Source organism: Haliotis asinina, chromosome 9, assembly GCF_037392515.1.
Source record: "Haliotis asinina isolate JCU_RB_2024 chromosome 9, JCU_Hal_asi_v2, whole genome shotgun sequence".
Lineage (NCBI taxonomy): Eukaryota > Metazoa > Mollusca > Gastropoda > Lepetellida > Haliotidae > Haliotis > Haliotis asinina.
In genome coordinates, this window is record NC_090288.1 from 52047957 (window position 1) to 52072008 (window position 24052).

The 24052-nt window shown below is 41.6% G+C and overlaps 3 protein-coding genes across 3 annotated transcripts; all 3 read right to left on the bottom strand.

Annotated features, from left to right (window-relative positions):
- Nucleotides 1-280: 280 nt before the first annotated feature.
- Nucleotides 281-1301, bottom strand: LOC137295741 (uncharacterized). The gene is made up of 3 exons (XM_067827265.1): nucleotides 1235-1301; nucleotides 579-968; nucleotides 281-345 (listed from the first exon to the last, which is right to left on the bottom strand). The coding sequence occupies exons 1-3, from the start codon at nucleotides 1299-1301 to the stop codon at nucleotides 281-283; spliced, it is 522 nt and encodes a 173-aa protein (XP_067683366.1).
- Nucleotides 1302-9141: 7840 nt separating this feature from the next.
- LOC137295740 (uncharacterized) lies at nucleotides 9142-10163 on the bottom strand. The gene is made up of 3 exons (XM_067827263.1): nucleotides 10097-10163; nucleotides 9440-9829; nucleotides 9142-9206 (listed from the first exon to the last, which is right to left on the bottom strand). The coding sequence occupies exons 1-3, from the start codon at nucleotides 10161-10163 to the stop codon at nucleotides 9142-9144; spliced, it is 522 nt and encodes a 173-aa protein (XP_067683364.1).
- Nucleotides 10164-21923: 11760 nt separating this feature from the next.
- On the bottom strand, nucleotides 21924-22947 carry LOC137295728 (uncharacterized). Its single transcript, XM_067827244.1, has 3 exons — nucleotides 22881-22947; nucleotides 22222-22611; nucleotides 21924-21988 (listed from the first exon to the last, which is right to left on the bottom strand). The coding sequence occupies exons 1-3, from the start codon at nucleotides 22945-22947 to the stop codon at nucleotides 21924-21926; spliced, it is 522 nt and encodes a 173-aa protein (XP_067683345.1).
- Between the last annotated feature and the right edge of the window lie 1105 nt (nucleotides 22948-24052).

The window sequence follows — 24052 nt, forward strand, 5'->3', positions numbered from 1 at the left end:
TGAAATCAGGTACCAGCCCTGAACAAGGTAGGCAGGACATTTAAGTAAGGGAACATACATTTATTGAAATGTTAATTACACCTACTTATATTAATATCCTAACAACAATGTTACCCATCAGCCTCTAAATCTCTGCGGAGGTTGTCCACACCGCTTCTGTATATACAGGAAAATAGTTCATCGGAAACATATTCGATCAGGGTCAAGGTCGTTACAGGAGGACGCGCGTGGGTCATGAAAGGATGAGGGAAACTGGCGAGGACCAATCAGAAAGAATCATTTACAGCATGAAGCCAGTCTTCATGCCTCCGAAGATACCTTTCTTCTTGGGCTTGTCCTGTTTGGCTGAAAGAAAATAGGTGGATTTTAGCCATTGTCCATATCCTGCCTAACCGCTATTACTCATGAGCAAACCTGAAGAGCTAAATTTGATCTAATTCTCTCATGGTTTTAAAGAGGACATTTTACCATATAACAATACAACATAGCAGAAAAATATCTGCGACCAAGTTGAAAAGCATTGCCATTTAATACCATTTAACGGTTTCTGCTGTGCTTGCTGAATCCATATTTCCTACCTGGAACGGTGTCGGCATCGGAGGCTGCAACAGCAGCTGCAGCGTCTTCATCCTTGGGGAGGTCAGTACCAGCTGCAGCAGCCTGTGCCTTCTCCATTGCAAGAGCTGCAGCTGCTCTCTCCTTCTCCAGTGCAGCATACGTATATGCCTTCTCTAATGCTACGTCCTCCAATCTATGGACTTCCAACGTTGCAGGCAACCCAGCGTTCTTAGAGGAATATGCCGACACTCTCTCGGCTTCCGTGGCAGCAAAAATCAGGGCCTCTTTCCAGGCGGCATATCCGGCGTCTGCTGCAGCAGTAGCAGCCTCGGCCTTCTCCACTGCAGCGGCGACGTACGCCTCGGCGGCTTGCTGATCTGCCTCTCGCTTTACCATCTCTTGTCTCTGGTCTATTGGACGGAAAGGTCGTAGACGATTTAGATTGAAAAATAGACCCGACTAATAATCACCCAACTGAGTGGTAAATATGGCTTGGATTGGACAATAATGTAGATAGTCAAGTGGGGATATACATCATTTAGCAAGCAGAGATCGTGCTGTATATCACTGGATTGTCTGGTCCTGGTCCATATGAGAAAGCTAGATTATTGAGTATTTCGGTGTAAAGAACAACAACAATTAACCACCGTGCCATGTAGTTTTAAGCAATACCTACCATCGCGATGTTTGAGGTATCTCTGAAATTCATATACGGCTAAAGCCAGGCCGTGCAGAAAGATCATCTTGTTTTCAGTGCTGTCGAGAAATGAAACAAAATGCATGTATACTTCTTATCCTTGATAGAGAGGCACACTAAGTCTCTTTCATCGTCCACAATATATTTCAGCTTATGATCCTCTTAACAGTATGTGTCATATAACCAACGCAAATAGCACGGGGTGATTTCCATTTGTTAATCAAGTCACCATGACCATTCATGAACATATAATTGATGAATATCACTTTCATCGTTCAGGATAGTAAAGATATAAATCAATGCTTATTTGTAAGACACATATTTGATTCTGGAATAAATCCTCCTTTTACATCTTTGCAATGTTATGTGACAGACAAATACATCACGAATCTCACTCTGTGAACGAAAGACATAAACTCCCGTATATTACCCGTAGAAAATAATATCATTGCTTAGAACTTGATAAAATAAATTGACAAACGTTGCTGACCGTCGTTTGTTGTAAAGGGATTAGTCATTTAACTGGAATTGTTTTTCAATGTCGGGACTGTGTTCGAATCCCCGATTTTAAGCAAACATAGCAAACAAATCGACAAAACTTGTTTAAAAATCAACAAAGTCGCTTATAAACGGGTTTAACTGGTTACAGGTACATTTGTGCATTAGTCACCTACTTGCATAGACCAATCGAGATGACAGCGTCCTTAACGGCGTGCAACAACAACGGCAGCGACAACAACAAATACGTCCGACTCAGGCGACAAAGCGCTGACAATGAAGGCGTAACTACGTCGCCCGTCTATGACGTCACACGTGAAACGGATCGTCGTTCACTCTCCTACCCAGAGTTCCATGCGGCCAGACAACATAGCACCTCTGCCACAGGCCAGGGTCCCGCTCCTCACAGCGATCGTAGCTCTACGATGATCGTAATTCCCATACCTTAACCAGGGATACTCTACAACTTCTAACTTCTAGATCTGTACAGGCTCCCTGCCTTAACATAGACTTACGGCGTAAGTCACGTTACGATCGCTTTGAGGCACGGGTGGCAGGAAGATGTGACGATTCGTCAGAACTTACACAGTCCATTTAATCAGGGATACTCTATAACATAGGCTCCCTGATTTAATATATTGTGCATATTTCTGAACTCTTTTTATATTTGATGAGTCTACACACCCCTTGTTAAAACGGTATAGTGTCACTGAGAAAATATCCTAAAACTTGTAACACTATCAAATTGTGGATTTGCGCAGCGATCCTGTGTTTACATACTTTGTACGGCTCCACGTGCTTTGATCAAAGCCCTACGGAGAGCAAACGATGCAGCAGACGATTTAAATTTAAACGTGTACTGTCATAAATCAAACTGTCAGAGTTGTAGAAGAATCTTTACGTAACAGTCTAAAACAATATGAAAACCCAGCCGAATCGCTTACGTCATGGCAGTCTCTGTATATTTATGAATATACACGTTTGTTTACAAACGAGAAAAGTTCGGTCACGTGATATGTAAATTAGTCTGTGGCAGTGATGTTATGCTTATGTCATCGCTGCGCCCAAATGTGAAAAGTACCGCTGTTTAAGCTGGTTCCCTGCTCCCTTTGCGCGCGCGACAAACCTACATTGCGAACATTTGCCAGAAATGCTGATAATTACCGTTCACGTTCTACCTGATTTGGCGTCAGTCATGGCGTCATGCTGCACGGAAACTTTGCCAGTAAGTGTTCCTTTCGAATTATCAATTCATTGCACTGTACCTATTTTTACTGTTCGATTTCTTGCTATGATACATAGCTATTACAGGCAAGGAACAGACGACTTGATGTAGGAAAATATGAAACAAAATGCTAGTCAGTGTAAAATCGGATTTTTTCTTGATTTACACTTCAAGCAAGTCTTTCAACCACAGCGTTTTCACAACCAAGATCTTTCCTTTCATTTTATCTAGACAGTTGGTGCTGTTGACAAAGACACGTTGTAATTTTAGTCTAAAATGTCTGGGGAATTCAGTGATGCATTTGTCGCAGATGAATATCATAAACATGTATAGGTGAGGTACGTGATGTAATAGGCGTCTCAATACCGGTCTTTGAGAAATGTGATTTTGTAAACACTATCTGATATGGCGTAGTGGCACCTCGGCCTTCGTTTAAGGGTATTCTCGAAAACATCCCAACCGATTCTAGGTTCATAGGCAAAGATTCAGAATTATCATTAGTGATTTCGTGAAAACATATCCGTTTTCCTCATTACAAACAATACAGAAACATAACGCTGAGAATTGCGATTTCGTATTGTGTCAAGAATGGCGACATTTAAGATGAAGCCAATTTTGAAAGGTTATCTTAAGCGCCTTAGCGTTTGTCATAGATGGAGGTGGTCAAGCTTGCTGACCTGATTGACTGAAGCGGTCTTTTCCAGCACGGGTACTAAAGTAATGCTGGAAATGCCTGGAAAAGGCTTTTTGACTTCAATATAGATATAATGAATTTGACACAGGATAAAAGCACACACATGATACGTGTACGGATATTAAAACGCAGATGTAAAAAATGCTCTTGAGGGGTAACTTCACAGGAGGAAAATTTGACGTTGAACAACATTTGTACATATTCTAAATAAAAACTGTACTTTTGAAATACAGACTATAATTATTCATATAGCCTCAACTACAATTACTTAATGTGAATGATTGTAAATAGTTCTGGGTTTGTTTTGTTTGTTTATGAAAATGATGGAACTCTTGTAGTACACTGACCCAAAAAAGAAACGCCTAGCTGAAATCTCATTTTTAAAGTAGATTTTTTCGGAAAATATGGAATGGAATGACAATTGATGTAAATATTAAGTGTTTTTATAGTCAATACAACCAAAACAGACAAACAAACACAACCTCTGGTGATTATTCGCCACACCACAGCACCTTGAAAACGCTTTGTATAATCTGCACGTGGGAAAATCTGAAAGCATTATGCACGTGCAAATGCAGGATCTCAATCTTGATTATGATGGCTATAAAAGGGGACAGGTCCTGTTGCGATTCATTCTTCGAATTTCTTTCTATGCGACGCGAAAAATGCCAAGGTTAAATGAAGAAAACAGAAATAGAGCCATTGGACGTCTGGAAGCTGGGGAAAGTCAGTCATCAGTTGCCAGACGTCTGAATGTGAGGCAGAGCACGATTTCCCGTCTCTGGCAACGATACACGCAACACAACTCGACCAGAGACCGTCCAAGGAGTGGGAGACCAAGGGTGACAACTCCAGCACAAGACCGCTACATCCGGGTGCTTCATCTGCGTAATCGGGCCGTCACTGCTACGTATACCGCTGATCACGTTCCTGGGCTGCGTAGAGTCTCTCCACAAACCATCAGGAATCGCCTAAGAGAGCATGGAATTCGACCTATGCGACCTCATGCAGGACCTGTTCTGCATCCCCATCACCGTCGTGCACGTCTTCAGTGGTGCAGGAACGTTCGAGCATGGAACCTCTTGAATTGGAGGAGGATCTGGTTCAGCGATGAGTCACGTTTTCTGCTGTACAGACATGATGGAAGGATGCGTGTTTACAGACGTCGAAATGAGAGATATGCTCGACAGTGCGTTCGTGAGGTCAACAGACACGGTAGTGCAGGTGTAATGATGTGGGGTGGCATATCTATGAACGGCAGGACACAGTTGGTGAATGCGTTACGAGATGAGTGGAGAAGAATCCCACAAAGGCGGATACGACGTCTTATACAGTCAATGCCCAGGCGATGCAGAGCAGTGATTGATGCCCGTGGTGGTCACACCAGATACTGACTTTCTCACTATGCCATGGAAAATAGAGACGCTTAATACCACTGTGAATGATTGTATATGTCTTGACACACATTTGTTAATACCCGTGTGAATTATCATTGCTCAAGTTCCATTACTTTTTGTGCAATTTAAGTTAATAAATCATGTCTCATAACATTGGATTTTCACCTATGCGTTTCTTTTTTGGGCCAGTGTAGTTATATTCAAAATAATGGCTTAAAAAGTCTTAATTCAAATCGCATTATAATCATGTTCACCCATAGAAGTATCAACGTGCAACATGCAACTTGATATATCTGAAAAACAATTAATTTCCAATTTATGTCAGTATTTCATACTGGAACAACCTTTCATCGTGACAGGGTTTACTATAGAATGACTGTGTTAAGCCCTTAATCTGACATACAGTCGAGTTTACAAAGTTGCAAACAAATCAGTTACCTCGGGGGTCGTGTGAAAATCAAAATCAGGTAGGAAACTCAAACTGGACAGCTTGGTAAAGGTGTCACAAGCCGTACAATTTATGAACTGTGTGAACGCAAATCCCACCGACGTGTGCAAAATACAAGATGAGATCAAAGATACAATAAATGTCTCGAAAACAGCTCTTATTGTGGCTCTGGTAGAAACGGGAGATGACAGAACTGTGTTCAGAATAGTACTCAATCCTGTCCATGCGATCAGCTTATTTCAGAACAGGTGAAGAATACCGCAATTTGGGTTTCAAATTGATGAAACCTGGTGTGATAAAACCGAACGGATGCAGCTTCCTTTAGATTGTTCTAAGGCAGTGTTAAATTACCATCAGTCAAAGATAGACGCCTGATCATCTTGCATGCGTGTAGTCGTAGCAAGGGACTGATTGGGGATTGTGATTTTGTTCTTGGGGCTAAAATAGGATGGTGATTACCATAGCGAAATGAATTAGCAGGTATTTTGGGAATTGTTCGAACATCGATTCTTACCTCAGCTGGACGAACCAAGCGTTATCATTTTGGATAACGCCAGTTTCCATAACTTGCATGTCCCTGTGCATAACCATCCCACCCAGTGAGGGATGAGCAATCTTAAGGCTGAGTTGCAGGATTTTCTCACTTTCTGTAACATGCCTCACAGGTAATCAGAAACAAAGCCCCAGCTCATGAAAAAGGTCCGGCAGTACAAAAAGAAAAAGAAAACAACTCTCCCCCCCCCCCCCCCCCCCCACCCCCACCCCCCCAAACAATCCAGTACATCACTGACGAAGTAACTGTAAAACAAGACCACACAGTTCTGTGTACACCAGCACGGCACTGTGATCTCAAACCTATCGATAGCGCCTGATCTGGGGAGGGCATTAACGTCAGCCGAATTGCACCTGTTGGAATTCTGCTAGAGTCCTTGACCAGCAGTGATACTGACACTTGATGTTTTGAACCGATCACACGTGTCAACCAAGTCAGCGAGCCTGACCACCCGATCCCGTTAGTCGCCTCGCACAAGCACACTCGCCTTTTAAGGCAAGCATGGGTTGCCGAAAGCCCATTCTACTCCGGACCTTCACGGGTCTCAACTGGAATACGATCACATGTGTCAACCAAATCTGCGAGCCTGACCACACGATCTCCGTTAGTCGCCTCCTGCGACAAGCACGGGTGACAACAGATCAGATAAACAAAACTCCAACACAGACAGATAAAAATACATATTTACTTTACAAGGTTTGCAACAGAATGAAAACAAAACATCGGGTGGTAACAACAAAAGAAGCTGATGGGTAAGCAACAAAATATTGACAAAGACATTTTTTCCTAAAATGTTGTATTTTGATAAGTACATGTCAAGCATACTTAGCGTGTGACATATCTGACGTGTTGAAAAGGGAGAGTGGGACGTGCTGGTATAAGTCCGGTTTGGGTCTGCCATTATGGCAGGCATGAAAATACTTTAGCTTGACCTAATGTTGCATTTGTGGAGGATAGTGCTAGGTGCATGACGTTACTGTAACAGATTATTAAGCAAACGCCACAAAGCATGGCGTAGACTAAAAGACTTTCAAATACATTACTTTCGACTGCTCTGTGACATCTACTGCAGAATACAGAAATAGAGGGGTGACATTGCGATCGCTAAAACACAATGCTAGAGAGCACCTACTGGTGTCTTTGGAACAAACCACTAGAAAGGTGATATTGGTGTCTTTGGAACACAACTCTAGAGAGGTGACACTGGTGTGTTTGGAATGCAACACTGTTGAGGTGATGATGGGGTATTTCTTACACAACACTAGAGAGGTGACACTGGGGTCTTTGGAACGAACAATAGAGAGGTGACACTGTGATATTTGGGTCACAACACTAGAGAGTTGAAACTGGAACACAACACTAAAGAGGTGATACTGGGGTATTTGTTACACAACATTAGAGAGGTGACACTGATGTCGGTAGAACACAACACTAAAGAGATGATACTTGTGTCTTTAAAACACTACACTAGGGATGTGATACTGGGATATTTGGAACACATCACTACAGAGGGGAAACTGGTGTCTTTCTTACACAATACTAGAGAGGTCACACTTGTCTCTTTGAAACACATCACTATAGAGGAGGCACTGGGATGTTCGGGACACTACACTAGAGAGGTGATAATGGTGTATTTGAAACGCAACACTGGAGTGGTGACACCAGAAGGTATTTGTTACACTGCACTAGAGAGGTGACACTGTGATATTTGGATCACAACACTAGAGACATGATGCTGGTGTCTTTAAAACACAACACTAGGGATGTGATACTGGAATATTTGGAACACAACACTAGAGAGGTGACACTGGTGTCGTTGGAACACAACACTAGAGAGATGATACTGGTGTCTTTAAAACACAACACTAGGGATGTGATACTGGGATATTTGGGACACAACACTAGAGAGGTGACACTGGTGTCGTTGGAACACAACACTAAAGAGATGATACTGGTGTCTTTAAAACACAACACTAGGGATGTGATACTGGGATATTTGGAACACAACACTAGAGAGGTGACACTGGTGTCGTTGGAACACAACACAAGAGAGATGATACTGGTGTCTTTAAAACAGTACACTAGGGATGTGATACTGGGATATTTGGGACACAACACTAGAGAGGTGACACTGGTGTCGTTGGAACACAACACTAAAGAGATGATACTGGTGTTTTTAAAACACTACACTATGGATGTGATACTGGGATATTTGGAACGCGACATCAGGGGGTGATACTGGTGTCTTTGGAACATATCACTACAAAGGTGAAACTGGTGTCTTTCTTACACAATGCTAGAGAGGTCACACTGGTTTCTTTAAGACGCAACACTATAGACGTGACACTGGGGTATTTGGGACACAACACTAGAGATGTGACACTGATGTATTTGAAACAACACTGGAGACGTCATACTAGTGTAGTTGTTTCACAATACTAGAGAGATCACACTGGTGCCTTCAAAGCACAACATTAGAGAGGTGACTCATGTCTTTTGAACACACTAGGGAGGTGATATTGGGGCATTTGGAATACCAGAGTAGAGAGGTGGCGTCTTTGGTACAAAACACTGGTGCAGTGACACTAGGACACTTTTGTCCTACACCTCCCTTTCCTGCACCTGACCACAAACCTCTCCATCTGCCTGCAACATTTTACCTACGTACGTCTCTGACATCCTCCAACAACTCACACACCTGCCTCTCTAGAACTTATTTTCGATGATTTCCGAAAGACTCTTCAGTAACCCGAATCAAACATCCAACCAACCCTTTCTCCAACACCCGTGTAAGACCTCAGCGACCCAGCACCTCTATTACACCTCACCAACAACCTCTACCACACGTCCGTACGACATCAGCGACCACCTCTCTAACGAATGGTCAACCTCTCCAACAGATCAAAAACCACCCTCTTAATCTCTGCGGAGGTTGTCCACGCCGCTTCTGTACATACAGGAAAATAGTTCATCGGAAACATATTCGATCAGGGTCAATGTCGTTACAGGAGGACGCGCGTGGGTCATGAAAGGATGACGGAAACTGGCGAGGACCAATCAGAAAGAATCATTTACAGCATGAAGCCAGTCTTCATGCCTCCGAAGATACCTTTCTTCTTGGGCTTGTCCTGTTTGGCTGAAAGAAAATAGGTGGATTTTAGCCATTGTCCATATCCTGCCTAACCGGTATTACTCATGAGCAAGCCTGAAGAGCTAAATTTGATCTAATTCTCTCATGGTTTTAAAGAGGACATTTTACCATATAACAATACAACATAGCTGAAAAATATCTTCTACCAAGTTGAAAAGCATTGCCATTTAATACCATTTAACGGTTTCTGCTGTGCTTGCTGAATCCATATTTCCTACCTGGAACGGTGTCGGCATCGGAGGCTGCAACAGCAGCTGCAGCGTCTTCATCCTTGGGGAGGTCAGTACCAGCTGCAGCAGCCTGTGCCTTCTCCATTGCAAGAGCTGCAGCTGCTCTCTCCTTCTCCAGTGCAGCATACGTATATGCCTTCTCTAATGCTACGTCCTCCAATCTATGGACTTCCAACGTTGCAGGCAACCCAGCGTTCTTAGAGGAATATGCCGACACTCTCTCGGCTTCCGTGGCAGCAAAAAGCAGGGCCTCTTTCCAGGCAGCATATCCGGCGTCTGCTGCAGCAGTAGCAGCCTCGGCCTTGTCCACAGCAGCGGCGACGTACGCCTCGGCGGCTTGCTGATCTGCCTCTCGCTTTACCATCTCTTGTCCCTGGTCTACTGGACGGAAAGGTCATAGACGATTTAGATTGAAAAATAGACCCGACTAATAATCACCCAACTGAGTGGTAAATATGGCTTGGATTGGACAATAATGTAGATAGTCAAGTGGGGATATACGTCATTTAGCAAGCAGAGATCGTGTTGTATATCACTGAATTGTCTGGTCATGACGATATGGCTAGATTATTGAGTATTTCGGTGTAAAGAACAACAACAATTAACCACCGTTGCACGTGCCATGTAGTTTTAAGCAATACCTACCATCACGATATTTGAGGTATCTCTGAAATTCATATACGGCTAAAGCCAGGCCGTGCAGAAAGATCATCTTGTTTTCAGTGCTGCCGAGAAATGAAACAAAATGCATGTATACTTCTTATCCTTGATAGAGAGGCACACTAAGTCTCTTTCGTCGTCCACAATATATTTCAATTTATGATCCTGTTAACAGTATGTGTCATATAACCAACGCAAATAGCACGGGGTGATTTCCATTTGTTAATCAAGTCACCATGACCATTCATGATCATATAATTCATGAATATCACTATCATCGTTCAGGATAACAAAGATATAAATCAATGCTTATTCGTAAGACGCATATTTGATTCTGGAATAAATCCTCCTCTTACATCTTTGCAATGTTATGTGACAGACAAATACATCACGAATCTCACTCTGTGAACAAAAGACATAAACTCCCGTATATTACCCGTAGAAAATAATATCATTTCTTAGGACTTGATAAAATAAATTGACAAACGTTGCTGACCGTCGTTTGTTGTAAAGGGATTAGTCGGTTAACTGGAATTGTTTTTCAGTGTCGGGACCGTGTTCGAATCCCCGATTTTAAGCAAACATAGCAGCGACAAATCGACAAAACTTGTTTAAAAATCAACAAAGCCGCTTATAAACAGGTTTAACGAGTTACAGGTACATTTGTGCATTAGTCACCTACTTGCATAGACCAATCGAGATGACAGCGTCCTTAACGGCGTGCAACAACAACGGCAGCGACAACAACAAATACGTCCGACTCAGGCGACAAAGCGCTGACAATGAAGGCGTAACTACGTCGCCCGTCTATGACGTCACACGTGAAACGGATCGTCGTTCACTCTCCTACCCAGAGTTCCATGCGGCCAGACAACATAGCACCTCTGCCACAGGCCAGGGTCCCGCTCCTCACAGCGATCGTAGCTCTACGATGATCGTAATTCCCATACCTTAACCAGGGATACTCTACAACTTCTAACTTCTAGATCTGTACAGAAGCTCAACACGTTTAGAACACGCAGAGGAAGAGTATCATAGCAAGAAATAGCAAAATGAAAACAGATACACAGCAACGATTTGATAATTCATAAGAGCCTGTCAATGTTTGAGTGCAGATTGACGCAAAAATCACGCAGAACGACAACGGTACTTATCGGCACTTCTGGCTTCTGTTATTTACAATGTAAGCGATGAAAACATATAACAATAGACAGATAGTCAGAATAATTCTGATTACTTTTATCTCACATTTATGCACAAAAGATCCCTGAATCAAAGAAAGAGTACGCACTCTCAAAATCCAGTGTACCCTTGTCAGCGAAGCCGCCATTTTGAAAGGAATCAGTCATCTGTAGTGATGTCACACGTCAACGTTGTTGCACATATTAGACAATTTCTTTGAGGTGAAGGTCGCTTTAACCCCCTGGATGCCGAGTTTTTTTTCAGGCGCACATTTTCATAAAGTTTGAAAAGTGAACGTTGTGCGAGATTTGCGATCGCGTGGCCCAGGTTCTGCGTACGGCTATGAAATTGCACAGACATGTAGAATATTTGATTTCCTATCCGTTGGTATAAATATAATTGCGGCTACCTCAGGGGTTTGAGAAATAGACACTGCTAAAAGTTGTTCAAAACTTTTGTGTGTGTTCAAAAACAGTAAATTTCTCAGTTTTTTATCGTGCACCAATAAAAGCACTCTGCTACGATTTTTTTAATTTGGCATCTTTACGGAAAGTGTGAGCGAAGAAAATACAGCTTGATATCTGAACGACATGAGTGTATATGAAATGGATGTATGTGCTAGTGCATAACGTCATACTAACAAAATCAAAAGTGACCCGCAATAAATGTCAAAAATCGATTTTCTACTATGACGTCAAACGTCGACAGAGAGGTCATGCACGTATCAAGATAAGGGGGCATAACTCAGCTATGGTTTACATTAGGTCAATGTAACTCCGATCACATGGAGAGAATTTGCTGTGGATATGGACAGTATATTTTCGTGATGTTTTGTTCACAGTGAACCAAACTATTCCAATACAAATTTCCCCAATGTGAGAGGATACCTTTTGGTAGTTTCACAATTTGTAAGAAAAGATGCAAGTGTACTACATAAAAAATCAGGCAATAGCGATTTGGATGTCCCTATCCGATACATATTTTAGTTCTTAGATTCCCATATTCTCCTGTTTGTGTATATGTATTTTTATTAATTTTCCATCATTATTAAAGGAGTAACAGCCACATTTTCAAACGTAATGAAATAACTGAAAATAATGCGACATTTTAGTTGACGTCACAGCATGTTTTGTGCATTTTGTGACGTCGGAAAAAAGACTTCTCTGGTTGCTGATTAGTATATATCTAACCTAATTTCCATTCAATGTGTAAAAGATATCGGCTTCTGTGTCAGAATTCAACACTTTTTAGCCAAAATATAAAATGAATGGTTTTATCACTGAAATAGTGTCCTGAATATATCAACAATTACACGGTTTTACTACATCTTATTGTGAGCAACACGCGCACCTGCCTAGCATCAATTTAGCTTAAATGAAAATTTCACAACACCTGAATATTCATTGAGTATTCATTTAGGAAAAAGACTTTTCTTCTCATGATTATGAAATCAATTCCCTTCATAAGTATGCAATGAAAGTTACAAAGAGATCGCTTTTTCAGTAAAGAAGTATTAGAAAATGGACGTAATGCTTGTCGAAATTAAGACTTGACCTGATGTATATATTTTTAACAATTTCCGTATAAATATTGTTTGAGTTAGACATTCTGCCAACAGATATATTTTAATCGCATTTGAATTGACTTTATTATCGAAAAATAATGATAATGAATCATGAAACGTTTTGACAAAGTCGCACCTGGTCAATTAATATTCATAATAGTTTTGTCTATAAAAACGACACAAACCAATACAATGAACAAGACAATTCCTTTAAACAGTAGTATGTGTGCCCCTACATTTGATAAAATGTACAAATCATTTTCATTAATATTATCCGTTTTACTTCTAAGTTGGAATTAAATCGCTGTTTATTAACCTGTTCATATGTAACTGCAATATTTGTCCCAACGTATTGAATATTGCACATCACGTGAACTAAAGCACATGTTGCAGTAATGGCTACGTGTGATCTTCCAACACTTGTGTAGAGGCTTAAAATGTGGTATAATACACTTACTGAGTCAATTTCCCATGTAGATATTATTCAAACAATCAAAAGCTTTCAAAGAATAAAAACGGATACCTTATATCCACACATGATATGGTGTTGAACATGGATATATGTAGATACTGAAATCAGTTTCATGAAAAAACATCTGAACGATGCGCAAAATATACATCACAATACTATTAAGTGCAATCGGAATGGTATGGGCATTGTGTTTACTCTTGTTCAACCGACCTTCACCTCAAAAATTGCCTAATATGTGCAACAATGTTGACGTATGACATCACTACCGATGACCGATTTCTTTCAAAATGGCGGCTTCGCTGAGAAGGGTACACGGGATTTTGCGACGACTTTTTGCTTGATTCAGGGATCTTTTGTATATAAATGTGAGATGTAAGTAATCAGAATTATTCTGACTATTTGTGTATTGTGATATGTTCTTATCGTTTACATTGTAAATGACGGAACAAGCCAGAAATGTCGATAAGTACCGTTGTCGTTCTGCGTGATTTTGCGTCAGTCATGGCGTCACGCTGCACTGAAAGTTTGACAGTTTCTTATGAATTACCAAATTATTTCATTGTATCTATTTTCAATTTGCTATTTTTTGCCACGATACTCTTCCCCTGAATATATTAAGCGTATTGAGCCATTGTAAGCAATGATTAGAGGGCTGGATGTTGGGAAATTTCCGAAAATGCTACGCAGTGTAAAATTGGAATTTTTCTTTGTTTACATTTCAGTCAAGCGCTGTCTTTCGAGCACAGCGTTCGCTTTCATACTAAATATATTTCGTTTCGTTTTGTCTAGACAGTTGGTATTGGTGACAAAGACCATTTGTAATTTGATTCTAAGATATATGGGGAATTCAATGATGCATTTGTCGCAGCTAACTATGAAGTATACATGATGTAATGGGCTTCTCAATACCGGCCTTCTCGAAACGTGATTTTGTAAACACTATCCAATATGGCGGAAAGCGCACTTCGGCGTTCGTGTAAGTGTTTTTTCGAAAACATCCCAACCGATTCTGGGTACATCGATGACGTTTCAGAATTATCATTCCTGGTTACATGAAAACTTGATATCGGTGATCATTAATATGCTATTTTTGAAATTCATTACTCCCAGTAATTATCCGATTTTCACATTTCAAAACATACTGCAAATAACGCTGTGAATCTCGATTTTGTACAGTTTGAAAAATGGCGACATTTACAATGAAGCCTATTTTGAAAGGCGATTTTCAGCACTTTAGCTTGGTCTGAGATGATAGTGGATGGTATCAATAAACTGGGAATTTTCCGCAGAATTCAAAACTGTGTAGTATTTATATATGCGTGGTATATTTAGAATTTTATTGGACTTCCAAGTGAGGTATGTAGAGGAAGGACATATATGTCCCTGTGGCATCCAGGGGGTTAACGGCGTGCAACAACAACGGCAGCGACAACAACAAATACGTCCGACTCAGGAGGCAAAGTGCTGACAATGAGGACGTAACTACGTCGCCCGTCTATGACGTCACACGTGAAACGGATCGTCCACTCTCCTACCCAGAGTTCCATGCGGCCAGACAGCATAGCACCTCAGCCACAGGCCAGGGTCCCGCGCCTCACAGCGATCGTAGCTCTACGATGATCGTAATTCCTATACTTTAACATAGACTTACGACGTAAGTCACGTTACGATCGCTTTGAGGCACGGGTGGCAGGAAGATGTGACGATTCGTCAGAACTTACACAGTCCATTCAATATAATGTACATATTTCTGAACTCTTTTTATATTTGATGAGTCTACACACCCAATTAAACATCCTTGTTAAAATGGTATAGTGTCACTGAGAAAATATCATAAAACGCTAACACTATCAAATTGTGGATTTGCGCAGCGATCCTGTGTTACATACTTTGTACGGTTCAACGTGCTGTGATCAAAGCCCTACGGAGAGCAAACGATGCAGCAGACGATTGAAATTTAAACATGTACTGTCATAAATCAAACTGTCACAGTTGTAGAAGAATCTTTACGTAACAGTGTAAAACAATATGAAAACTCAGTCGAATCGCTTACGTCATGCCAGTCTCTGTATATTTATGAATATACACGTTTGTTTACAAACGAGAAAAGTTCGGTCACGTGATATGTAAATTATTCCGTGGCAGTGGTGTTATGCTTATGTCATCGCTGCGCCCGAATGTGCAAGGTACCGCTGTTTAAGCTGGTTCCCCGCTCCCTTTGCGCGCGCGACAAAGCTACATTGCGAACGCTTGACGGAGCCCAGCTTAACTTTAACATTTGCCAGAAATGCTGATAATAACCGTTCACGTCCTACCTGATTTGGCGTCGGCCATGGCGTCACGCTGCACGGAAACTTTGACACTAACCGTTTCTATTGAATTATCAAATCACTGCAATGTACCTATTTTTACTGTTCGATTTCTTGCTATGATACACAGCTATTGCAGGCAAGGAACACACGACTTGATGTAGGAAAATATGAAAAAATGCTAGTCAGTGTAAAATCGGATTTTTTCTTGATTTACACTTCAAGCAAGTCTTTCAACCACAGCGTTTTCACAACCAAGATCTTTCCTTTCATTTTATCTAGACAGTTGGTGCTGGTGACAAAGAAATGTTGTAGTTTGAGTCTAAAATGTCTGGGGAATTCAGTGATGCATTTGTCGCAGATGAATATCATAAACATGTATAGGTGAGGTACGTGATGTAATAGGCGTCTCAATACCAGTCTTTGAGAAATGTGGTTTTGTAAACACTATCCGATATGGCGTAATGGCACCTCGGCCTTCGTTTAAGGGTATACTCGAAAACATCCCAACCGATTCTAGGTTCATAGGCAAAGATTCAGAATTATCATTAGTGATTCCGTTAAAACATATCCGTCTTTCTCATTACAAACAATACAGAAACATAACGCTGAGAATTGCGATTCGTATTGTGTCAAGAATAGCGACATTTAAGATGAAGCCAATTTTGAAAGGTTATCTTAAGCGCCTTAGCGTTTGTCATAGATGGAGGCGGTCAAGCTTGCTGACCTAATTGACTGAAGTGGTCTTTTCCAGCACGGGTACTAAAGTAATGCTGGAAATGCCTGGAAAAGGCTTTTTGACTTCAATATAGATATAATGAATTTGACACAGGATAAAAGCACATACATGATACGTGTACGAATATTAAAGCGCAGATGTAAAAAATGCTCTTGAGGGGTAACTTCACAGGAGGAAAATTTGACGTTGAACAACATTAGTACATATTCTAAATAAAAAGTGTACTTTTGAAATACAGACTATAATTATTCATATAGCCTCAACTACAATTACTTAATATGAATGATTGTAAATAGTTCTGGGTTTGTTTTGTTTGTTTATGAAAATGATGGAACTCTTGTAGTAGTTATATTCAAAATAATGGCTTAAAAAGTCTTAATTCAAATCGCATTATAATCATGTTCACCCATAGAAGTATCAACATGCAACATGCAACTTGATATATCTGAAAAACAATTAATTTCCAATTTATGTCAGTATTTCATACTGGAACAACCTTTCATCATGGCAGGGTTTACTATAGAATGACTGTGTTAAGCCCTTAATCTGACATACAGTCGAGTTTACAAAGTTGCAAACAAATCAGTTACCTCGGGGGTCGTGTGAAAATCAAAATCAGGTAGGAAACTCAAACTGGACAGCTTGGTAAAGGTGTCACAAGCCGTACAATTTATGAACTGTGTGAACGCAAATCCCACCGACATGTGCAAAATACAAGATGAGATCAAAGATACAATAAATGTCTCGAAAACAGCTCTTATTGTGGCTCTGGTAGAAACGGGAGAAATAGGGCGCAGGTACACCGAAAGGGGAGATGACAGAACTGTGTTCAGAATAGTACTCAATCCTGTCCATGCGATCAGCTTATTTCAGAACAGGTGAAGAATACCGCAATTTGGGTTTCAAATTATATACCTTGATGAAACCTGGTGTGATAAAACCGAACGGATGCAGCTTCCTTTAGATTGTTCTAAGGCAGTGTTAAATTACCATCAGTCAAAGATAGACGCCTGATCATCTTGCATGCGTGTACTCGTAGCAAGGGACTGATTGGGGATTGTGATTTTGTTCTTGGGGCTAAAATCGGATGGTGATTACCATAGCGAAATGAATTAGCAGGTATTTTGGGATTGGTTCGAACATCGATTCTTACCTCAGCTGGACGAACCAAGCGTTATCATTTTGGATAACGCCAGTTTCCATAACTTGCATGTCCCTGTTATCATCCCACCCAGTGAGGGATGAGCAATCTCAAGGCTGAGTTGCAGGATTTTCTCACTTTCTGTAACATGCCTCACAGGTAATCAGAAACAAAGCCCCAGCTCATGAAAAAGGTCCGGCAGCACAAAAAGCCAATCCAGTACATCACTGACGAAGTAGCTGTAAAACAAGACCACACAGTTCTGTGTACACCAGTACGGCACTGTGATCTCAAACCTATCGATAGCGCCTGATCTGGGGAGGGCATTAACGTCAGCCGAATTGCACCTGTTGGAATTCTGCTAGAGTCCTTGACCAGCAGTGATACTGACACTTGATGTTTTGAGATGGTCCCTGCCATGGTTGTACTGCCCGTGTGGCACATGAACGCTGTCACCTTGTCTGCTTGCTAGGTGGGTCACAGTATAGTTTATTTCTTCGAAGCGGTTCTACCACTGAATTCTTTCTACGTCCTTCGATATTCAACAATATTCCAGCCATATGGCGACGGTCTGTAAATAATCGAGTCTGAAAGAGGCAATCCAGTGATCAACAACATGAGCATCGATCTGTGCAACTGGGAACCGATGACAACTTAGTCGCCTCGTATAGGCACACACGCCTTTTAAGGCAAGCATGGGTTGCCGAAAGCCCATTCTACTCCGGACCTTCACGGGTCTCAACTGGAATACGATCACATGTGTCAACCAAATCTGCGAGCCTGACCACACGATCTCCGTTAGTCGCCTCCTGCGACAAGCACGGGTGACAACAGATCAGAAAAACAAAACTCCAACACAGACAGATAAAAATACATATTTACTTTACAAGGTTTGCAACAGAATGAAAACAAAACATCGGGTGGTAACAACAAAAGAAGCTGATGGGTAAGCAACAAAATATTGACAAAGGTATTTTTTCCTAAAATGTTGTATTTTGATTAGTACATGTCAAGCATACTAAGCGTGTGACATATCTGACGTGTTGAAAAGGGAGAGTGGGACGTGCTGGTATAAGTCCGGTTTGGGTCTGCCATTATGGCAGGCATGAAAATACTTTAGCTTGACCTAATGTTGCATTTGTGGAGGATAGTGCTAGGTGCATGACGTTACTGTAACAGATTATTAAGCAAACACCACAAAGCATGGCGTAGACTAAAAGACTTTCAAATACATTACTTCCGACTGCTCTTTGACATCTACTGCAGAATACAGAAATAGAGGGGTGACATTGCGATCGTTAAAACACAATGCTAGAGAGCACCTACTGGTGTCTTTGGAACACAACACTAGAAAGGTCACAATTGTGTCTTTGGAGCACAACAGTAGAGAGGTGGCACTGGCGTCTTTAGACACAACACTGGAGATGTGACACTTGTGTCTTTGGAACACAACACTAGAGGGCAGATACTGGTGTCTTTGGAAGACAACATTAGAAAGGTGACATTGGTGTCGTCTGGAACACAACTCTAGAGAGCTGACACTGGTGTGTTTGCTGGAGAGGTCGCACTTGTGTCTTTGGAATACAACACTGGAGAGGTGATGATGGGGTATTTCATACACAACACTAGACAGTTGAAACTGGAACACATCACTGCAGAGGTAATACTGGGGTATTTGTTACACAACACCAGAGAGGTGACACTGATGTCGTTAGAGCACAACACTAAAGAGATGATACTGGTGTCTTTAAAACACTACACTAGGGGTGTGATACTGGGATAATTGGATCAAAACACTAGAGGGGTGACACTGGAATACAACACTAGAGAGGTGACACTAGTGCCGTTGGAACACAGCACTAGAGAGATGATACTGGTGTCTTTCTTACACAATACTAGAGAGGTCACACTTGTCTCTTTAAAGCACATCACTATAGAAGTGGCATTGGAATATTTGGGACACTATACTAGAGAGGTGATAGTGGTGTATTTGAAACACAACACTGGAGCGGTAACACTAGGAGGTATTTGTTACACGACACTAGAGAGGTGACACTGTGATATTTGGATCACAACACTAGAGAAGTGACACTGTGATATTTGGATCACAACACTAGAGAAGTGACACTGGAATACAACACTAGAAAGGTCATACTGGGGTATTTGGAGCACAACACTGGAGAGGTGACACTGTGATATTTGGATCACAACACTAGAGAAGTGACACTGCGATATTTGGATCACAACACTAGAGAGGTGACACTGTGATATTTGGATTACAACACTAGAGAAGTGACACTGTGATATTTGGATCACAACACTAGAGAAGTGACACTGGAATACAACACTAGAAAGGTCATACTGGGGTATTTGGAGCACAACACTGGAGACGTGACACTGGTGTCTTTGGAATACAACAGTGGAGAGGTAATGGTGGGGTATTTGTTAAACCGGACTAGAGAGGTGACACTGTGATACTTGGGTCACAACACTAGACAGTTGAAACTGGAACACAACACTAGAGAAGTGATACTGGGGTATTTGTTACACAACACTACAGAGGTGACACTGATGTCGTTGGAACACAACACTAGAGACATGATGACACTGGTGTCTTTAAAACACTGCACTAGGGATGTGATACTGGGATATTTGGGTCACAACACTAGCGGGGTCTGATACTGGTGTCTTTAGAACACATCACTAAAGAGGTGAAACTTGTGTCTTTCTTACACATAACATGCTAGAGAGGTCACACTGGAATCTTTAAAACGCAAGTGACCCTGGGATATTTGGGACACAACACTAGAGAGGTGACACTGGTGTATTTGGAACAACACTAGAGAAGTGACACTGCGATATTTGGATCACAACACTAGAGAGGTGACACTGTGATATTTGGATTACAACACTAGAGAAGTGACACTGTGATATTTGGATCACAACACTAGAGAAGTGACACTGGAATACAACACTAGAAAGGTCATACTGGGGTATTTGGAGCACAACACTGGAGACGTGACACTGGTGTCTTTGGAATACAACAGTGGAGAGGTAATGGTGGGGTATTTGTTAAACCGGACTAGAGAGGTGACACTGTGATACTTGGGTCACAACACTAGACAGTTGAAACTGGAACACAACACTAGAGAAGTGATACTGGGGTATTTGTTACACAACACTACAGAGGTGACACTGATGTCGTTGGAACACAACACTAGAGACATGATGACACTGGTGTCTTTAAAACACTGCACTAGGGATGTGATACTGGGATATTTGGGTCACAACACTAGCGGGGTCTGATACTGGTGTCTTTAGAACACATCACTAAAGAGGTGAAACTTGTGTCTTTCTTACACATAACATGCTAGAGAGGTCACACTGGAATCTTTAAAACGCAAGTGACCCTGGGATATTTGGGACACAACACTAGAGAGGTGACACTGGTGTATTTGGAACAACACTAGAGACGTCATACTAGTGTAGGTGTTTCACAATACTAGAGAGATCACACTGGTGCCTTCAAAGCACAACATTAGAGAGGTGACTCATGTCTTTTGAACACCACACTTGGGGGGTGATATTGGGGTATTTGGAATACCAGAGTAGAGAGGTGATACTGGCGTTTTGGAACACAACACTGGAGTAGTGACACTAGGACACTTTTGTCCTAGACCTCCCTTTCCTGCACCTCACCAAAACCTCTCCATCCTTCACAGACCATGAGGCAGCACCACATCTGCCTTCCTAAAACTTAGTATCGATGACCAAACACATGTCAGTAACCCGAATCTAACACCGCACCAACCCTCTCTCCAACACCCGTGCAAGACCTAAGCGACCCAACACCTCTGTTACACCTCACCAACAACCTCTACTACACGCCCATACATCAGCGACCACCTCTGTAACGCATGGTCGACTTCTCCAACAGATCAATAACCACCCTCTGTCACAGCAATTGGCCGAAATCGTGAACTGAACTCCATCTTTTGTTGAAATTGAAGATGTGGAAGATTTAGTCCGACCTTAACAGTCTACAAAACGGTGTAAGAACACCTCCGCGCAGTCTCGTCTCTCTTTGTGTATATTGGTTCTCATGTTCTGGACATATGACATCACTTGAAATCATGTACCGGCCCTGAACATGGTATGCAGGACATTTATGTAAGGAAACATACATTTATTGAAATGTTAATTACACCTACATATATTAATATCCTAATAACAATGTTACCCATCAGCCTCTTATCTCTGCGGAGGTTGACCGCACCGCTTCTGTATATACAGGAAAATAGTTCATCGTAAACATATTCGATCAGGGTCAATGTCGTTACAGGTGGACGCGCGTGGGTCATGAAAGGATGAGGGAAACTGGCGAGGACCAATCAGAAAGAATCATTTACAGCATGAAGCCAGTCTTCATGCCTCCGAAGATACCTTTCTTCTTGGGCTTGTCCTGTTTGGCTGAAAGAAAATAGGTGGAGTTTAGCCATTGTCCATACCTTGCCTAACCGGTATTACTCATGAGCAAACCTGAAGAGCTAAATTTGATCTAATTCTCTCATGGTTTTAAAGAGGACATTTTACCATATAACAATACAACATAGCTGAACAATATCTGCGACCAAGTTGAAAAGCATTGCCATTTAATACCATTTAACGGTTTATGCTGTGCTTGCTGAATCCATATTTCCTACCTGGAACGGTGTCGGCATCGGAGGCTACAACAGCAGCTGCAGCGTCTTCATCCTTGGGGAGGTCAGTACCAGCTGCAGCAGCCTGTGCCTTCTCCATTGCAAGAGCTGCAGCTGCTCTCTCCTTCTCTAGTGCAGCATACGTGTAGGCCTTCTCTAATGCTACGTCCTCCAATCTATGGACTTCCAACGTTGCAGGCAACCCAGCGTTCTTAGAGGAATATGCCGACACTCTCTCGGCTTCCATGGCAGCAAAAATCAGGGCCTCTTTCCAGGCAGCATATCCAGCGTCTGCTGCAGCAGTAGCAGCCTCGGCCTTCTCCACTGCAGAGGCGACGTACGCCTCGGCGGCTTGCTGAGCTTCCTCTCGCTTTACCATCTCTTTTCTCTGGTCTATTGGACGGAAAGGTCGTAGATGATTTAGATTGAAAAATAGACCCGACTAATAATCACCCAACTGAGTGGTAAATATGGCTTGGATTGGACAATAATGTAGATAGTCAAGTGGGGATATACGTCATTTAGCAAGCAGAGATCGTGTTGTATATCACTGGATTGTCTGGTCCTGGTCGATATGATAAAGCTAGATTATTGAGTATTTCGGTGTAAAGAACAACAACAACAATTAACCACCGTGCCATGTAGTTTTAAGCAATACCTACCATCGCGATGTTTGAGGTATCTCTGAAATTCATATACGGCTAAAGCCAGGCCGTGCAGAAAGATCATCTTGTTTTCAGTGCTGCCGAGAAATGAAACAAAATGCATGTATACTTCTTATCCTTGATAGAGAGGCACACTAAGTCTCTTTCATCGTCCACAATATATTTCAGCTTATGATCCTCTTAACAGTATGTGTCATATAACCAACGCAAATTGCACGGGGTGATTTCCATTTGTTAATCAAGTCACCATGACCATTCATGAACATATAATTGATGAATATCACTTTCATCGTTCAGGATAGTAAAGATATAAATCAATGTTTATCTGTAAGACACATATTTGATTCTGGAATAAATCCCCCTCTTACATTTTTGCAATGCTATGTGACAGACAAATACATCACGAATCTCACTCTGTGAACGAAAGACATAAACTCCCGTATATTACCCGTAGAAAATAATATCATTTCTTAGGACTTGATAAAATAAATTGACAAACGTTGCTGACCGTCGTTTGTTGTAAATGGATTAGTCGTTTAACTGGAATTGTTTTTCAAAGTCGGGACCGTGTTCGAATCCCTGATTTTATGCAATCATAGCAGCGACAAATCGTCAAAGCTTGTTTTAAAATCAACAGAGCAACTTATAAACGGGTTTAACGGGTTACAGGTACATTTGTGCATTAGTCACCTACTTGCATAGACCAATCGAGATGACAGCGTCCTCAACGGCGTGCAACAACAACGGCAGCGACAACAAGTACGTCCGACTCAGGCGACAGAGCGCTGACAATGAAGGCGTAACTACGCCGGTCGTCTATGACGTCACTTAGCGTGAAACGGATCGTCCACTCACCTACCCAGAGTTCCATGCGGCCAGACAGCATAATACAATGTTATGTTACCCATCCAAAATGTATTCGGCAACTTGACGTCATGTCCATAGCGTAGGTCTTATTTTTAATTTTTGATAGAAAAAAACTTGACGAGGTAAGAACACATTTTTATTTATTTTTATCCCAGAAGTACAGGTTGGGATATTTAGCACATTGTACATTCAGTCACTTTCGTTCTTATAGACGCTCATTCTTATAGACGCTCAAATGGATGATCGGTACGCGGCCAAGTCAAAATTATTTTGTTTTCAAAGGTAATAAAAAAATTTTTGTT